The sequence below is a fragment of the Eublepharis macularius genome, chromosome 5 (genome assembly GCF_028583425.1).
Source record: "Eublepharis macularius isolate TG4126 chromosome 5, MPM_Emac_v1.0, whole genome shotgun sequence".
NCBI classification, from domain to species: Eukaryota; Metazoa; Chordata; class Lepidosauria; order Squamata; family Eublepharidae; genus Eublepharis; species Eublepharis macularius.
In genome coordinates this window covers 80,401,499-80,417,533 of record NC_072794.1, presented here as the reverse complement: position 1 = coordinate 80,417,533, position 16,035 = coordinate 80,401,499, and the positions used below count along the sequence as shown (strand labels likewise).

The 16,035-nt window shown below is 42.2% G+C and overlaps 1 protein-coding gene across 3 annotated transcripts in view; it reads left to right on the top strand.

Moving 5' to 3' along the window:
• Positions 1 to 16,035, top strand: part of FGGY (FGGY carbohydrate kinase domain containing) — a 327,353-nt gene that overhangs the window by 41,626 nt on the left and 269,692 nt on the right. For all 3 annotated transcript variants that reach the window (XM_054981972.1, XM_054981970.1, XM_054981971.1), the window contains exons 3-4: positions 276 to 387; positions 2,579 to 2,730. In XM_054981972.1, the coding sequence (XP_054837947.1) occupies positions 276 to 387; positions 2,579 to 2,730 (264 nt within the window). The remainder of the gene's footprint in view (positions 1 to 275; positions 388 to 2,578; positions 2,731 to 16,035) is intronic.

Here is a 16,035-nt window from a genome sequence, read left to right as displayed (position 1 = left end):
GAGTAGATGGCACTGAGCTAGAAGACCAAGTAGTTTCCTTCAGTGTAAGGCATTTTCTTTATTACATATGTAGTCGGCATACATTTTTGAATTCACACCTACATGTAAAGTAGTTAAACAGAACTTTGTAAAAAAACAAAACTAGTGCCTTTGTGCTGTTGTCCTAACTGCTCATTTTAAGTCTCTGTAGATATCAGTGTTGTGAATGTGTGTTGACCTTTATGTGTGCCGGACTCTGGTTTCTACCTAAATGCTTCTTCCTTGTGTTTCCTTAGAAAGTTATTGAACGGATTGATGTTGGGCACATTCGAGGACTTGGTTTTGATGCTACCTGTTCCCTTGTTGTCTTGGATAATAATTTTCACCCCTTGGCAGTCAACTTTGAAGGTAGGACTCTCAGACTGAACCATCAAGATGTCCAGTGCTTAAAAAAAAATACTGCTATTGAAACAGTCAAATGTACATAACAGGTAAAGATGAAATTTAAGCAATCTGGAATGCAAGAAGACATTCCAGAGAGGCTGTATTTTCTCTGAAATGACTCTGATCTTACATGGGACCTGCTTGTTCAGTGCTTCCGAAGTGACAGACACGAATGCTGTTGTTTTTACCACACACTAATGCCTATTACGGAGATGATGATAACCTAATGTGGCAGACTCTTCCTGTTCTTACTTTAGTGTGTGACTTCTAGGAGGTTACCAGAGAGAATGCTACCAAGGGTTTGGGATTACTGCATACTATTGTGGAAGAACAAAATAGGAGTTTTAAAGATAAATACATGTATGCAAACCAATTGAGGGAAAGGAAAGACAGCTTCTGCTGTCCTATTTTGCAATTCTCATTGTCCCGGGCTTTAATTTTATACTCTAATTTACAATATTTATATCCTGCCTTGTCTCTTTAGGCTCAAGGTAGTTAACAAAGCAACAAAAATTGTAAATGAATAAAACATTCCATCAGCAGGATTCAAACAGTACAGTCAGATTGGCTAAGCAGTTCACCTTTTACCAAATACCTGCCCTTTGAAATAAAACTGTTACTTCTTTGTGGTCTTTGTGCATCATACTGATTGGTTTTGGTTTTTGTGGTCTTTGTGCATCAAACTGACTGGTTTTGTGTTGCTGTTGGTACTGTCAATCCCCATCTTAATACTGTTTTGCATCTTGATGTTGTTCCTACTGATTATCTCCTACTCCTCACGCTAGAAAAGAGCAAAAATCCAGTAGCATCTATAAGACTAAAAAAATTTGTGGTAGAGTATGAATTTTTGTGAGTCAAAGTTCACTTCTTCAGATACCAGGTATCTGAAGAAGTGAACTGCGACTTACGCTAGCTCTTACCCTACCACACATTTTGTTAGTCTTATAGGTGCTACTGGACTCTTGCTCTTTTCTGCTGCTACAGACAAACGCAGCTACCCATCTTGATCTCCTCCTTACACTGGCACTGTTACTATCTATCCTGCTCCTAGGTCCAGCCTATATGGACACTCCCTCCATCAGGCCTGCACCAGAGGCCATGATATCAAAGGCCTCTGAATCACATTTGACCTCGGTTCCAATGCCACCTACTGTGCCATTAATAAACATCCAACCTCCATTTCTTCCTCCTGTCAATCTACTTGATCTCCTATCAGGATCTGTGTCTCTCCAGCAGAAAACACATTCACTGTCTCAAATGGCAGCAGCCATCACAGCAGTGATCTCTAATACAGCAGCCACCACTGGAGGATACAGTAGTATGGATCAGTGTGGCTAGATCTGTGGAACCTAAATAAAGGGCCAGATAGTAAACTAGATGTAATTGAAAGAAGTTGCTCCTAGCAACAGCACCAGTGCATTTATCCTGTCACAAGGCCATGTTCAAGAATACCAGCAAACTCTTAATTTGATCTGCTAAGGAAAACTTAACTGTACTTTAGCCTGGCAAATCAATCCCAGCCAAACACTATCTTTCCAACTATCATAATCTCCATCTTGTCTGGATTAAGTTTCACTTTGTCCTCAGCCACTTGACCATGCCCTCGAGACTCTGGCTGAGAACCTTCACAACTGCTTCCAGAGACTTAGATAATGTAAAGCTGGGTATCAGCTCTGTATTCTTAACAATCGACTCCAAAAGATCTTGGCCAAAAGTTAACCTAAGTTAATTTTTGTTAACTTACGTTAACATAAGTTAATATATGTTAATGAAAGTTAACATAAAAAGAATAAAGCACTAGGTGTGAAATAGATGCCGTGGTACCTCACTTATCAGCCCCCAACTAGCCAACTCTGCTTTTCTTGTGAGAATTCTATTTTTTCCTGCCAAAAAGAAAAGAATGAAACCAATAGAGGACTCTCCACTTTTTGCCAAATGTTTCCTGTGGTTTAAAGTTTTTTTTAAAGTATTCTCATGAGACAAGAATTAAACTAGTTGCCAGCCTCAAATGTAAGTTGATACAAATTTGGATAGATTTGCCCCAGTTAACCTAGCCAGAGTAAAAGCAGAAAGGGAGCAGTAAAGGAACATGAATATATTCAGAGACATTTCTCAAGGTGCTTTTTAAATCTGGGTTTGATCTTGCCTTTTACAGGAGACTGCAACAGAAACATCATCATGTGGCTGGACCATCGTGCGTCTGACCAAGTAAGACGCATCAATGAGACTCGGCACAGTGTCTTGTGCTCTGTTGGTGGTGTGATGTCTGTCGAGATGCAGCCACCTAAGTTGCTGTGGATGAAAGAAGTGAGTTTATCTTAAAAACAAAATAGAATATGGATTGATTGTCAAGAAGTTTTGATTTTTTGTCTTGGAACCGTTGTTTTAGTGATGGTGAAAATGTTCTGACTCCTCCTACTGGTTTTGTACAAACCTTTGTTCTAGTTGGAGAGCTTGGCATGTTATATATTAAGCTTCAGGAAAATGAGGTCAAGCCTGCATAGCTACAAAAAAAAATTGTATCTGAGTATAAACATGGCTATAGAATGTATTGTGGCAAATAGCCTGCTTTTATAGCCTAGTACATTGCATGAGGTGCTGGTCACACTGCTTTCCAGCTGGTGGTGGTTTAGGGCTTTGTTTTTGCTAGGATTCCTTCAAGTTGACTCTAGTGATGTTTTGGTCACTTGATAAGAGAGGGAAAAGATCCAGTGCTGGGTAACGAAAGAATGTTTCCTGCATAGACATGCTAGAATTTCAGATCAGAGTACCCAGCCACACTTGGATACCCACTTAGGAGCACATTCATGGGATTTTTGATGACCTGCAAGAAGATAATGTTTGAAATGCTATCTAAATAGGTAGTCTTCTAATTAGTTGGGGGAATTAGCTTAAAGTAAACAAGCAAGAGGGAGTAACTGGGATTCATCACATATGTTTACGGTGATTATTCCCTTAAGAGAACTCTCAAAATAAAGCAGCCAGCACTTCAACTGGAATGTTTTTTATTAAGAGAGAGATAAAAGGGCAAATATAAAAAAATCACATACAGCACACATACAAGACTGACTAAGAGAAAATCAGGGAGGAAAGGGAAAGAAAGCAGTTTCGGGGAGGGCGATAATTACCAGTCTTGAAGATAGGGGTTTACAGACACAGCAGCAAAATGACCAGCATTTCATGGAGAAGAGAAGAGGTCCAAATGGATTTGGGGACATGTGGATGAATTCAAGAACATTCACACAGATATAGGGCAAAAAGCTCCCTGGGGCAAGCTGACATCTTTGCCCCCCAAACAATAACTTGATCGGTTTTCTGGAGGTGGATAATGGGTTGGGAGAGGCTTGATGACCCTGAGAGTATTAGATGGTTTGCTGAATAGCATTAGATGGTGCTTAATCAAGGTAAGTGGGTGAAGGGAAGTGAAATGGCATGGATGAGATTAGCTAGGAGCTTCTTGGGAGCCTCATTGTCCTAAATTATGCATTTCTCTGGGCCTTGGAGGGGGTGTTTATTCATCTAGCCTCTGATTCTCTTTTAAAAATATTTTTCCAGACTCTTGCCTCGCTGGCATCTATTTTGTTTTTATTTCAGGCCAGGCAATAGTTTACACTTATGCTATATGAGGGTGTTTATGATTTTATGTTCATAAACTGCTCCTCAGTGGAAGGAGGGGTCTGACTGCTAACAGTGCCCCCCCCAACAAAGGAAATACGACTTCGGCATATGACTTCATTGCACTTATATGAAAAAGTAAAATAAGATGGAGGTTCCAAGAAAGAGGAGAGAAGGAGGAGGGAATGAGGGGTAGGGAAAGAAGGATAGGAAAAGGGTCATCAACTGAAAAAAGGTGTTGGGCAAAAAAATAAAATGAGCCAGATTAAAAAGTAAAAATCAATGTTGTTTCTGTGAACCAGGGCATTGGAAGGAGAAGGGTTCCCTTAAAAAATCAAACTTAAAAATAAAAGTACATTGCAAAACAATCAAATAGTAAAGAAAAAAATTGGAACACAGGACACCCAAATAGCAAACAGAGCAAATAAAACACTGTCTTAAGGCAAATGAAGCAAGTTAAATGGAACAACAAATGAAATCTAAAAGGCACATACATGAAAATCATGAGTAAACATAACTATATGCTTGAGCAGTTAATATGGCGAGGAGGGTTTGACAGTAACCCGCCCCTAGAGTCCAAAATGATCATCATCATCACAAACAATTTGTGCTGAGACACACAAGTACTTTGAGATCACCTCTGCGCCCCCCTCCCCCCCAGTCCAAGATGAGCATCTAGATAGTTGTGGAGAGGTGTTAACAGCTAGCTGTGGATGGCTGGGTGCAGACAGGCAGGGGCAGAGGCATAAACAATGGCTTTGAAATGGGGAGCGAGTGGAGGAAGGGATGTGTGTATGACTGTGTGGATGGGGTCTACAGGCTGGTGGATTCAGGCTTGGGAGCCTGCAGGTCAGAAAGGAACTGAAAAAGGTTAGCGGTGAGGCCCTGCACAGCCAGAGCTGTTAGGCTTGATGAAGGAGCCTTCAGAGAAAAACAGAGCTAGCTGAGCTGACAGTTTCCTCTGAGGTTAAAAGACCAGTAGTGGCGAAGCTTAAGCAAAAAAGGCTGAAGTTATGGAGGTCTTCCTGAGTCTGTGTGATTCGGGGCACATGCTTCTGCAAAGCCTTCTGGTTATGCAGATTAGGCAACATACTAAAAAACGCACAGAAAAAATGGCAAGAAAGGTCAAAAAGCAAACCTTTGCCAAAAGAAGGAAACTGTGTTATGAAAGTCTACGCTGATAGTTGTTCAAAAAGCTGCTTGTGGATACTGATCAGCATGACTGTTGGGGTGACTAACAAAGTGGAGGACCCCTGAGAAAGCTGGAGGTCTTCAGATGGGGTGTGTGTCAGGCCTCCAGAACCAGGAAGGGTAGCCAGGTTTGCCTTTAGTGAGAATTGCAGATGTGCTTGGATTTGGAACTCTCACTGAGGGAACTGAGGGGACTGAGACAAAGAACGATTAGCTTTCTGTTGTTCCTGGCCCAGAGGAACTGGCTCCTCCTCCAAGGGGGCTACTGTACAGAGTTCCAGGGGACTCTGTCCCCCAAAATAAAAGTTAAAGAATAGAAATTGAAAAAGAAAAAAAACTGGGAAGCAGCTGAGGTGGGCAGCCTAGGTTGACCCAGGCCTGCTGTACCATGCCAGGACACTCAGGATCTCTCACCTGACGAGCTGGCATCTCACCCAGCAAGTGAGAGCGAGGAAAAATACAACTAAAAGAACCTGAAAAGCAACAATCACAACAATGGGGTGGTGCATGACATTAAGAATGCTGGTGGTGTGCTCAGACCACCCAAATAGAGACTCCTACCACGAGTGGTGGCCTGAGAAAGCAACTTCAGTGGAAATGTTGGCAATCCATGTGCTGTTGTGTGTGACTGTAAGAATGACTTGGCCCTTGGCAACCTTTTTTGGAGTTCCCTTTGAAGGAAGGGGTGTGTAAGGAGGTTGTGAATGAGCTCCAGACCTATACTTAAGAATACTGGGGAAACTGAATGAATGAGGTTGGAGGATAAATTTATTTCCTGTCAGATTCAGTAAGGGACTGTGAAGTGGAAGTCACAGCCATTGACAGTAGTCAGATTGCAAAAGCATCAGTGTATCATGGAAACCATGGGCTGTATTCTGTTGGAATTGAGGAGGACTGTGCTGAAAGGGGTTCTAATGCAGGCACAGACTTTCCCTATGTAAATAATGGCTGGCTTCTCCTCCTGAATGACATTGTAGGAGCACTGACCTTGTTGGCTCTTCCTGGGGGCTAGGCAGGGGTGGTGCTCTTCTAAGGCATCACTGTCGCAGACGAAGCCTAAGTTTTCTCTGTGCCAAGAGCCTTCTTCGGCCTTCTTCTGCCAGTAAGAGGAAGAAGCTCTAGCCCAGTGGTTGCAATCTCTGGAACAGAGAACGTCCTTGGTGCTCATCTGCAAGCCAAGGGAAATGAGGGGGTAAATGGGAAAGGATTCTTGAAGTGTGACAATAATGATAAAGAGACACAGTTTGTGATGGGGGAGAATGGATTGTATGAGGCATTAACCAGTCTCTAATAGTCTTCTAATTCCAATTTGCCCTTTGTTAGATTGGATTTCATGAGCTGTATGATTTCCATGGGAATGTGTCTGTCAGTGGAGTGATGGATTTGTTCCACGGCTGTGGCCAGATTGAGAGTGTGGGCTTGCATGCATGCTAATGCCACTGAAACATTGTACTGCAAGGATTGGATTTCTCAGGTGAGCACTGAGAAATCCTTCTCTATAAGTTGTTCCCAAGTGATTAAAATGGAACTGATCAGAAGTGAGGGATTGTGTAATGGGATTTCCCAATTTAGACATACCAGTGGTGGAATAGAATAACTTGTTAGTAAGGATCTCTATGTTGGCAGCATCTGTAAGAGACGCTCCTGCTCCAACTGGGGCTATCCAGTCTTTTAAGTCGCACTTCACTTTTGCAGAGTAGTCAGCAACTTGCCATAATTGAACCTATACCTCCCAACTTTGTTCGCTGAGGCGCAGATAGAGGGAGCATATGAGAGGTGTTGAGTCCTGTCAGACTGACACAAACCCCTTTCATGGACATTGGTGTATGCATAAGCCCCTTTTCTTGAATATCAAGCTTAAGGACATGAGATCCAACTAGGGGGCAGGTGGCTCTACGAAGGGCATCTATGTTAATGAATGGATTGAAAACTAAGGTGACTGAGTTCTTTAAACCTAGAGAGAGAGTATAATTCTCTACGTGGTAGGTGATGTTAAGAGTTAAGATACCTAATGATCTGAAAAGGATTAGGGAGGAGTGGAGATCACAAGGGGACCTGGTCAAACCAACTACCCAGTCCAGAGGACCTTGTTGCAAAAGGCCCTGCCCAGTTAACATCCAAGAAGTTTTCTGCCAATTGATAATGCTCAAACTGTGGTTTGAGCCTGAGGGATTTGTAAAGGTGATTGTAAGTTAGTCTCCTTTGTCCTGGAGTGCATAAGTGCCAAACCTTATAAAAATTTGGAGGGGGTCTCCTGAGTTCCAGACAGCTGTTGAAATTAAAGCAAGTTCACAATGCTGGCGGACTTTCTCTGCTGTTAAGTCCCTGTTAGGGATGCCTGTAACCCATCTGGGCAACGGTTTACAGTAAACTGAAATGGCTGGGATGGAGATGTCCCCTGGGCTATAACAGAAGGTTTCTTCTTCTCTGAAGCCTTATGGATGCATTTGGCTTCATAGATGGAGGAACATTTTAGTGATGAGTCCCAACTGTGGAATTTATATAGGTTATTGTGTGCTGCTGGGTTTGGGGCGTTAGTATAATAACACATTATTTTGCAAAGTGTGTTGTCTACTGGAAACATTTTTATTTTACAGTTCCAGTAAGGGATCGGGATTGTGAGCTCAGGGATATTTGGCTGAGCGTATATGGCTGCGAAGAGGATGATAGATGCCTATGACCCAAAGGAGGTGGTGAGGCATACTCACCTGTCCTCGAGAGGTGACCTTGGTGAAATGAGAGTCTGAAAAGATGATGATTAAACCTATTCTACCTACAATATGAAAAAACAAAATGCGCACCAAAACAAATAACTCCTAATCTTTATGAAGTATCTGCTATGTCTTCTGAAACAACCTATTTCAGAAGGGGTGTGCCGTTTCCTTCCTCTCCCCACCTTGTTACAGAAGGCATGAGGGATTCACACAAAGGAATTACCCCTGGCAGGGCTTAATGGGCCATGAATGTTTCAGCTAAACTGGATGGTGGTTGGGGAAGTGTGTGGGTCAAAGAGACCTGCTAAATGATAATTGAAGACACTTGGGGTGGCTTCAATTATTGATGGTGGTTGGGGAAGTGTGTGGGTCAAAGAGAGCTGCTGAATGATAATTGAAAACACTTGGGGTGGCTTACCTGGTGCCAAGTGCATGGGAGGAGAAGAAGGGAGGAACAGGAGCTATTTGGTCTGGTGGTTGCCCATTCCATTCCTCAAGCTGAGAACAATGAAAGTGCTGAAGCTAAACATCTTCTTGGGGAGTTCGACTTGATAGACGGCAGGACTAATTTTTTTGGCGATGCGGACTGAACCTTGCCATTTGGCTGTAAGAGCATGTGTTTTTTCCAGAAAATTTCCTATACATAACTAGTTGACCATCTTCTCACTGATGGGGTTTCTGACCCATCCTAGCCTTTTGTTTACAGATTGCTGGGCTGCGCCTAGCTGGAGGGCCACTCGTTTGTGAATGGAGGATACCTCTGTGATGAGACAGTGGACCCACCCATCATTAACAACTACAGTTTCAAGGTCGGAGAGGAGTCTGGTGTTGAGCCAGAAAGCTTCGGGAAGGAGCATTTCACGTCCTGTCATGACTAAATGAGGGGAGAAACCATGAATTTCTTTGGTGCTGCAGAGGCCTATGAGGATAAGGAGCAGTTTCATGTCCCAGTCTTTACCGGAGGAATGAACCATTTTTCACAGAGCCTCTTTGAGTCTATGGTTTGTGTGTTCAGTGTGGCTGGAGGACTAAGGGTGACCTGCAATATGAAAGTGTTGGTGAATGCCAAGAGCTTTGCAGAGTTCCTGAGGGACCTCACCAATAAAGTGGGGCTCCATATCTGAATCTAAGTACCACGTGATGCCTTACCTACTCTAAATGTTATGAAAGAGAATGCAAGCTGTCGTGTTGTTCTGGAAGGGGAAAGCTCTGACCCATTTGCTAAATGGATCAATAATTGTGCGACAGTACTTGTTGCTTCGCGCAGTGGGTGGAAAGGGACCTATAAAATCTATTTGAATATGGGACCATGGACCCTCTATTTTCTGATGCTGGAAGGGTGCTCTCGCACTGGTTTGGTCAGCATTTACCATGGCACAGGAGAGAGAGTTGTTTATCCATTGTTTTACATACTGGCACATACCTGGCCAGCAACCTGTGTCCTTGACCTTGTCTAAAGTTAATTCATTTCCTCTTATGCTTATGCTATGATAAAGTTGGTTAGTCTTAAAGATGCTAGTGGACTCTTTGCTATTTCATTTCCTCTGTGACCCAGCTTGTATACAAACTGTATTAAATCTCCTCTAACCTCAAGAGGCACAGTCCCATGGGGGTTCTGGATATGATTGATAGCACAAGAAAAGAAACCCTGGCCTTGCATTGGGATGGGCTTTTAGAGTTCCTAGAGGTTTTAGAAAGAAAATTCCCAGCATTGGATATCATAATGGCTGGTAATTTTAACGCCAGAGTGGGACAGGATGGTGCAGTCCTCGTTGGGAGATTAGGTTTCACCTTAGACAATGCCCTACCTAATTTCCTTAATGTGAGGCACTCTAAGGATTCACTAATCGATGAAGCTGGAATCCGCCTAGCCCAATTATCCCTGAGATTTAACCTGGCTAATCTAAATGGTTTACCTCCTTATGATTACCCAGGTGAATTTACTTATGCCTTGAGTCAAGGCTGCAGTGTTGTGGATTATATGCTGATTTCCCCAGCTCTGGTGAATGGAGTGAGAGCTTTCTCAATCCTTGGGTGGATAGAAAGTGACCATTTTCCTTTGGTTTTAGAGCTAAATCTCCTTGTTCCCCTTCGAGGGTGGGAATGTCTGGAAGTAATAGGATGCCTAGAATCCATTGGTCCAACAAGTCTGCCCAAATGGTAGTGGGCATTTTAGAGTCTCCTATACTAGAAGAGTTTGTCTCACTATCAAGAAATCAGAACATGACTCCAGAGTTGCTCCAGATGTATGACAAAATCATGATGCAACTTGCTGATGCGCTGAGGTTCCAGTCTGAGCAACAGCAGCGAGTAAAGGGGATATCTACAAGAGGATATCTACAAAGGGATATCTACAAGAGGCTGGTTTGACAGAGAATGTCATATGAAAGATCAAGTGTGCTATGTTTACTACCAGTATAGGGAATTGAAGCTAGTGTTTCCTCCCAAGGAGTATTTTGAGCTTAAAGCTGCATTACATCAATTATATAAAAACAAGCAAAAAGCCTTTCTGCAAAGATGTTGGGAAACCCTCCTCCAAGCCACAATAAATAACGACTCGAGGAAATTTTGAGCCTTGATCTCAGACTCCTTGGGTGGGAATAGTTTTGTAAACAGCCCAATAACTGATTGATTGATTGTAAACGAGTGCTAATAGTGTATAAAAATCTTTGCATGTTTTTGATATATACACACTGTGGTTTTGGAGATTTGACTGTGTGGTGTGAGAACCGTTACTGGGAGTTCTGTGGCTAGTGCATAGATATACTCCCAGATATTGCCCTTTTTGCATTGTTAAATTATATGCAGCCTTTTTAGATCTTAAGGGGGCCTTTGACTCTGTTTCCAGAGATCTTTTGTGGAAGAAATTAAGGGACTTGGGGATGGAAGTGAGATTGCTTTTTTTGATCAAAAGCCTTTACTCTGAAACCTCCTGTCAAATTAGACACCCCAAGGATGGTAATCTAACGCCTAAGATTCTAATTAATATTGGAGTAAAGCAAGGGTGCATTTTGGCCCCATTATTATTCAGTCTGTTTCTAAATGACTTTGCTCCCTTTTTGAAAGTAATTGACAGTCACAGCCCAAAATTAGGGATGGTGCACATCCTGCTGCTTTTATATGCTGATGATGCGGTCTTGCTATCCCTCTCAGAAATAGGATTGAAAAGGATGTTGTCTCGCTTTGTAGATTACCGTGAAATGAATAAATTGACTCTAAATTTTGAGAAGTCTAACATCATGGTTTTCGAGAAATCCTGGAAACCTGTTTAATGGATTATAAAAGGGCGAGTGATTGAACAGGTTAAAAGCTTTAGATACCTAGGAATTCATTTCCATTATAGAGCTAGTTAGGTAACCCACAAAAAAGAAATGATAAATTCTGTGAATAATAATGTACTAGCGATCACACACTTCTTTTATACTAAGTGAAATCAATATGTACCTGCAGCCATTAGAGTGTTCAATCATAAAATTAGTACTAAATTGCTCTATGGCATTCCAATCTGGATCACAGCTTTTAATAAAGCAGTAGAACGAATACAATCTGATTTTCTAAGGAAAATTTTAGGGCTGCCAGTGTGTGTGCCCTATGCGACTATATGCTTGGAGACCAACCAAAGACGTTTGGAGACAAAAGCATGGATCTTAACAATTAAATTTTGGTTGCTGTTGCACTTTAGGAGCAGCCCCAATAGCCCAATTGCACACATGCTAACTGATTACCAGTCATCTACTTGGCTAGCTGATATAGGGAAAAAAAATTGCTCTAATCGGGCTTAGTCTGGATGAACTAGTTTACCTTATGGAGAGGTCTGCATTTGCTTCTATCAAACAAAGACTCATAGATATTGAGACACAAGAACTGAGAAGTCTTGCCTCCGGCAGATGCTCCCCTTTGAGATGGGGAACCTTTCCCAATGGCTCCACGGCAGAGTATTTCTCGTGTCTGACTTCCCCTTACCTTTGGAGAGCATTCATGTTAGCTCGGTTTAACGTTCTTCCTTCTGCTGTATTGTACGGGAGGTTTGAGAAAATCCCATACTCAACTAGGCTTTGTACTTGTGGTCTGAGGGAGGTAGAAAGTACTGTACACGTTCTTCTGTATTGTTTATTTTATTGTGACATCCGTGCTGTGTATTTAGAACCTCTTCTGCAAAATCATGAAGGACAATCTGATGTTAATAAGACTTTTCTCCTATTATTCACCCAAAACCATGAGGCCATTGAGTCTGTGGCTAAATTCCTCTGTTGTGCATCCAAGAGGAGAAGATTGGTTTAAACATTCAAGTAATAGTGGTTTTGTCTTCTTGCTGACTCTGCATGTTCACGTTGTTATGCCAGTAAAGGTATTCTGAATTGTTATGATTGATAGCACAGAAAATTCTATCTTTCTCTTATCTCCTATATTGACTTTTTGGATCTCTGCCTGCTATGGCTAATTATGCAGTTTGGGTGCCTCCCTTTTCTAAAATACTAGAGCTAGGTAAGGCACAGGGAGGAGGTACTGTTGCTTAGTAATTACAAGGTTAACTGGCTGGGAAAGGGACAGAGCAGGGTCTGTTCTGCTGTCTTCTAGGGTGGCTTCCTTAGTAAGGGCTTCTGTTCAGTTATTCCAAATAGAAATACCTATGGATTTATTCTGGTGTCCTTTAACATGGGTAACCCAGGTGGGAGCACTCCTATCCTGAATTAGGCCGGCTATACAGAGCCATTTATCCATGTGGGATATAGGTTTACCATCTGAAGTTTTACAGTTGTTAGCTAGTCATATGGGAAGCCAAATGGCTGCCTTTGCAGTCCAGTCTGAGTCTGTGTAAGTGGCAAGGGGGAAGTCAAGTGAAAGGCTTCTACCCCTGCCACCTGACTGGAATGGGGGCGAGCTGCACCTTTAAGGAGTTTGCTCCATAGCCTGGTTTGGAAATGCCATTTCCTGGTTTGGAAATGGGGGCGGAGGAACTGTCACAGAACCCGCACACAAAGTCCTGTAGCTGTGCTTCTGCAAGGGATTCTCCCCATACTTCAGGCCATTGGAAGTGTTGTACTGGGTAAGAGGGCATTCATGCTGCTCTCCTGTGACTATGAGACTGTAGGAGGTGGGAGATTTTGCCTGTTCCTTTTTGAAATCTACCCCACGATTAACAAGGGCTAGGGCCCATTGCATGGTGCATGCACTGGAGACTTGCCCGTTCTAAATTCTGTCTGAAAGGATGAACTTAAGAGGAGTGTGCAAGGTTTGGACTACTACCTTGGCACCTCCAATAATGAATTCCCAATGAGTGAGATTCCATACAAGGGTTAGGCAGACTTTTTTTTTTTTGCGGAGATTGAATTTTGCTTCCACAGGGCTCAAGTTTCTGGAAGCATAGGCCCCAATTCTCTGGGACCCTGATTGCTGCTGGGTGAGCGTAGTTCCAATGCTTTTCTCTGTATATAGAAAGGTTTGGACATATTAGGGTGCACCAGAGCTGGGGTGCTAGCAAGGCTATGTTTTAGCTCAGCAAAGGCACTTTTCTGTTCTGTTCCCCAATACCAAGGAGTATTTTTTAGAACAGTGCATAAAGCAGAAAGGCTTTGTCCGCGAAGGACTCAATGAAGTTCTGGAAGATGTTAAAGGTATCTAGCAGGGCCTCCCCCCATTGTTGGGCACTAGTTTAGCCATGACTTCATGGGGAAGGGGGTATGGGCCTTGGGCACCCTAGTGTAAATCTCCTATGTCTGGGGGCTGACTGGAAAGTGTGAGCACTTCTGTCAGGGCATTTATGGGCTAAGTATTCCTATTTGGTTTGTCCTTCATGACTGGAAGAGGCCTGTAGCAATCACAGATGTGGGCTGTTTATCTTACTGGATCATGTTTGCCCCAGTATCGCTAAGCTGGAAGCAGATTACTGCGCAATACTCACCTCATGCAAGTGGCTGGCTTGAGTGAGGACAGGGCAGTTCTAGGGTGTTTTATGCCTGTCTGGGAGCTGAGGGCCGATTCTGACTGGGAATCTCTAGGTTGTATTTTGGGGCAGGATCATGATCGTGCTGATGAGGGTGTGTAGGGCTGGAACAAGAACTGTTGTGTTTGTCCTTCTGATTTTGGTTACCCCCACTTTTAAATAAAAAAATACTAAGTGTAGTACCCAGAGAGCAGAAGGGAAAGGGTTAGAAAACTGCCTAAAGGGTGAATGATTGACAGGCTGCTCGCCCCTCTCTGTGCTTGGACAGTGAGAAGGTAACAATTGGTGCTGACAGAATTGTTGAAGGAGTTGAAGTTTGGAGTTGAAGAAGGAAGGTCAGACTAGTCACCCTCTTTGTGAGGAAAAAGGGACAGTTTGCCCTAATTGGGACAGCTTTAGGTTGAAAGAAGACTCTCAGATAGTTCATAAGTGTGAATGCCAGCACTGATTTTACACAGACAAGATAGAACTGTGAGTGTGTTGTTGACAGAGGAAGTGGGTACTGGAAGAAGACTTCCCTTCAGCCAAATGAACAGGGTTGTCTTATGGAGAAAAATAATTTCAGTCCAGTGTCTAAAAAGGGGGTTTGGCTCTGAGGAGAACCTTGAGTCTGTTGTAAACAGAAAAGAGTGCTGTACTGAAGTCAGATCCCTAAACTGTAAAGTGAAATCTATGAAAAAACTTTGTTAATGTAAGTTAAGTCTGAAACTACAAACCTCTCACTTTTAAGAACTATAAATATTTGAAAGTATACGAAAATTAGCTAAATTAGCTAAAATAATAATGAAGATTGAATAAATGTTGGAAATGTGAGAAACAAGAAGGAACTTTCTATCATCTGTGGTGGACTTGCCGTAAGGCTAGAAAATTTTGGGGACTTCTGGAATGGCAGCAGTGAGAGTCAGTTGTGTCTGGGGAGAGCTCCTCAGACATAGCTGATCTGCCCCATCTGGAGGGGTTCTGAGGCTTTTGGACTCCTAGGGGGACTTTGGAGAAGACCCCTGAAGCTTTGGATGCTATTTGGGGGGAAATCCTTGGATGCAGCCAAGGATAATCTCTCTGAAATAAATCCTTTTGCTCAAGACGGAAGCAGAGCCATCATGGCGTTTAACTACTAGCCTCTGGTAAAGCTACATTATCTCTATCTGCAAGGACTTTCTGTTTACAATTGCCACTGACAACTTCCTTTGCTGGATACGTGAGTTTCATTAATTAGTCATGAATTGTTTGGGAAATTGACTTTATGGCTTAATTAGTAGACAATCCAAAATTTCTGATTGGGAAAAAGAAGACGCTGGAATTTCAACATCGTTAACTAGAAAATATTTTTACTTATAAAAGCTAAATACAGAAAATAATTTGATAAGATGGGATTGTTAATATAACAATTAACTGAAAATTGCTGGTGCATTTTATGATTTATGGCTTTATGATCTCTCTTGCTCCTGCCTCTTCCTTTATCTGTTATACACACCGAATGTGCAAGTTAGTGCTGGATGGGAGTCAATGGTTTAGGTTTATTGGAGATATGAGTTCAAAGAAAATGAAGTTTTAAGAACTACTTTAGAGGAAAACAGTGAAAAAAGAAAAATTCTTTATGTCTCTTTCTTTCTGGAGAGAATCTCACCCCCGCTTCCCTCTTATCTTGGGGTTAGACTGCAACTCTTCAAAACAAAAGCTGTTTATGTGTAACTGAGTTTGACCAAAAATAACCTTACCAGATCTGACATCTACTGGAGGAAGGAGTGATGATGGGGTGCTACAAAAAAACAGAACTGAACTACAGGATTCTCTACAGTGGATTATGCAAGCAACCTTGAATCAAGTAAACAGCACATTGGATCAAGTCATGAATCAAGTTGAAAACTTGAAAATGGAAATTGTAGAGCTGAAGGTTATAATGAATGGCAAGCAATCTCAGCCTGTTGAAATTCAAGAGGTAGCAGATTTGAAACAGGGAACTGATACACAAAGACCTAAAGTAATAGCTCTTCAACAAAAACCTAAATGGAATTATGAAAAAGAATGGAATGTAGAAAGATCAAGAAGTAAGCAAAGATTACAAAAGGGACACAGAAAACAAAGAGAAGATATGAAGAAGAGGACAAAGGAGCCTTTGGAAGACTTAAAGGAAGACAAGTTGGAAGA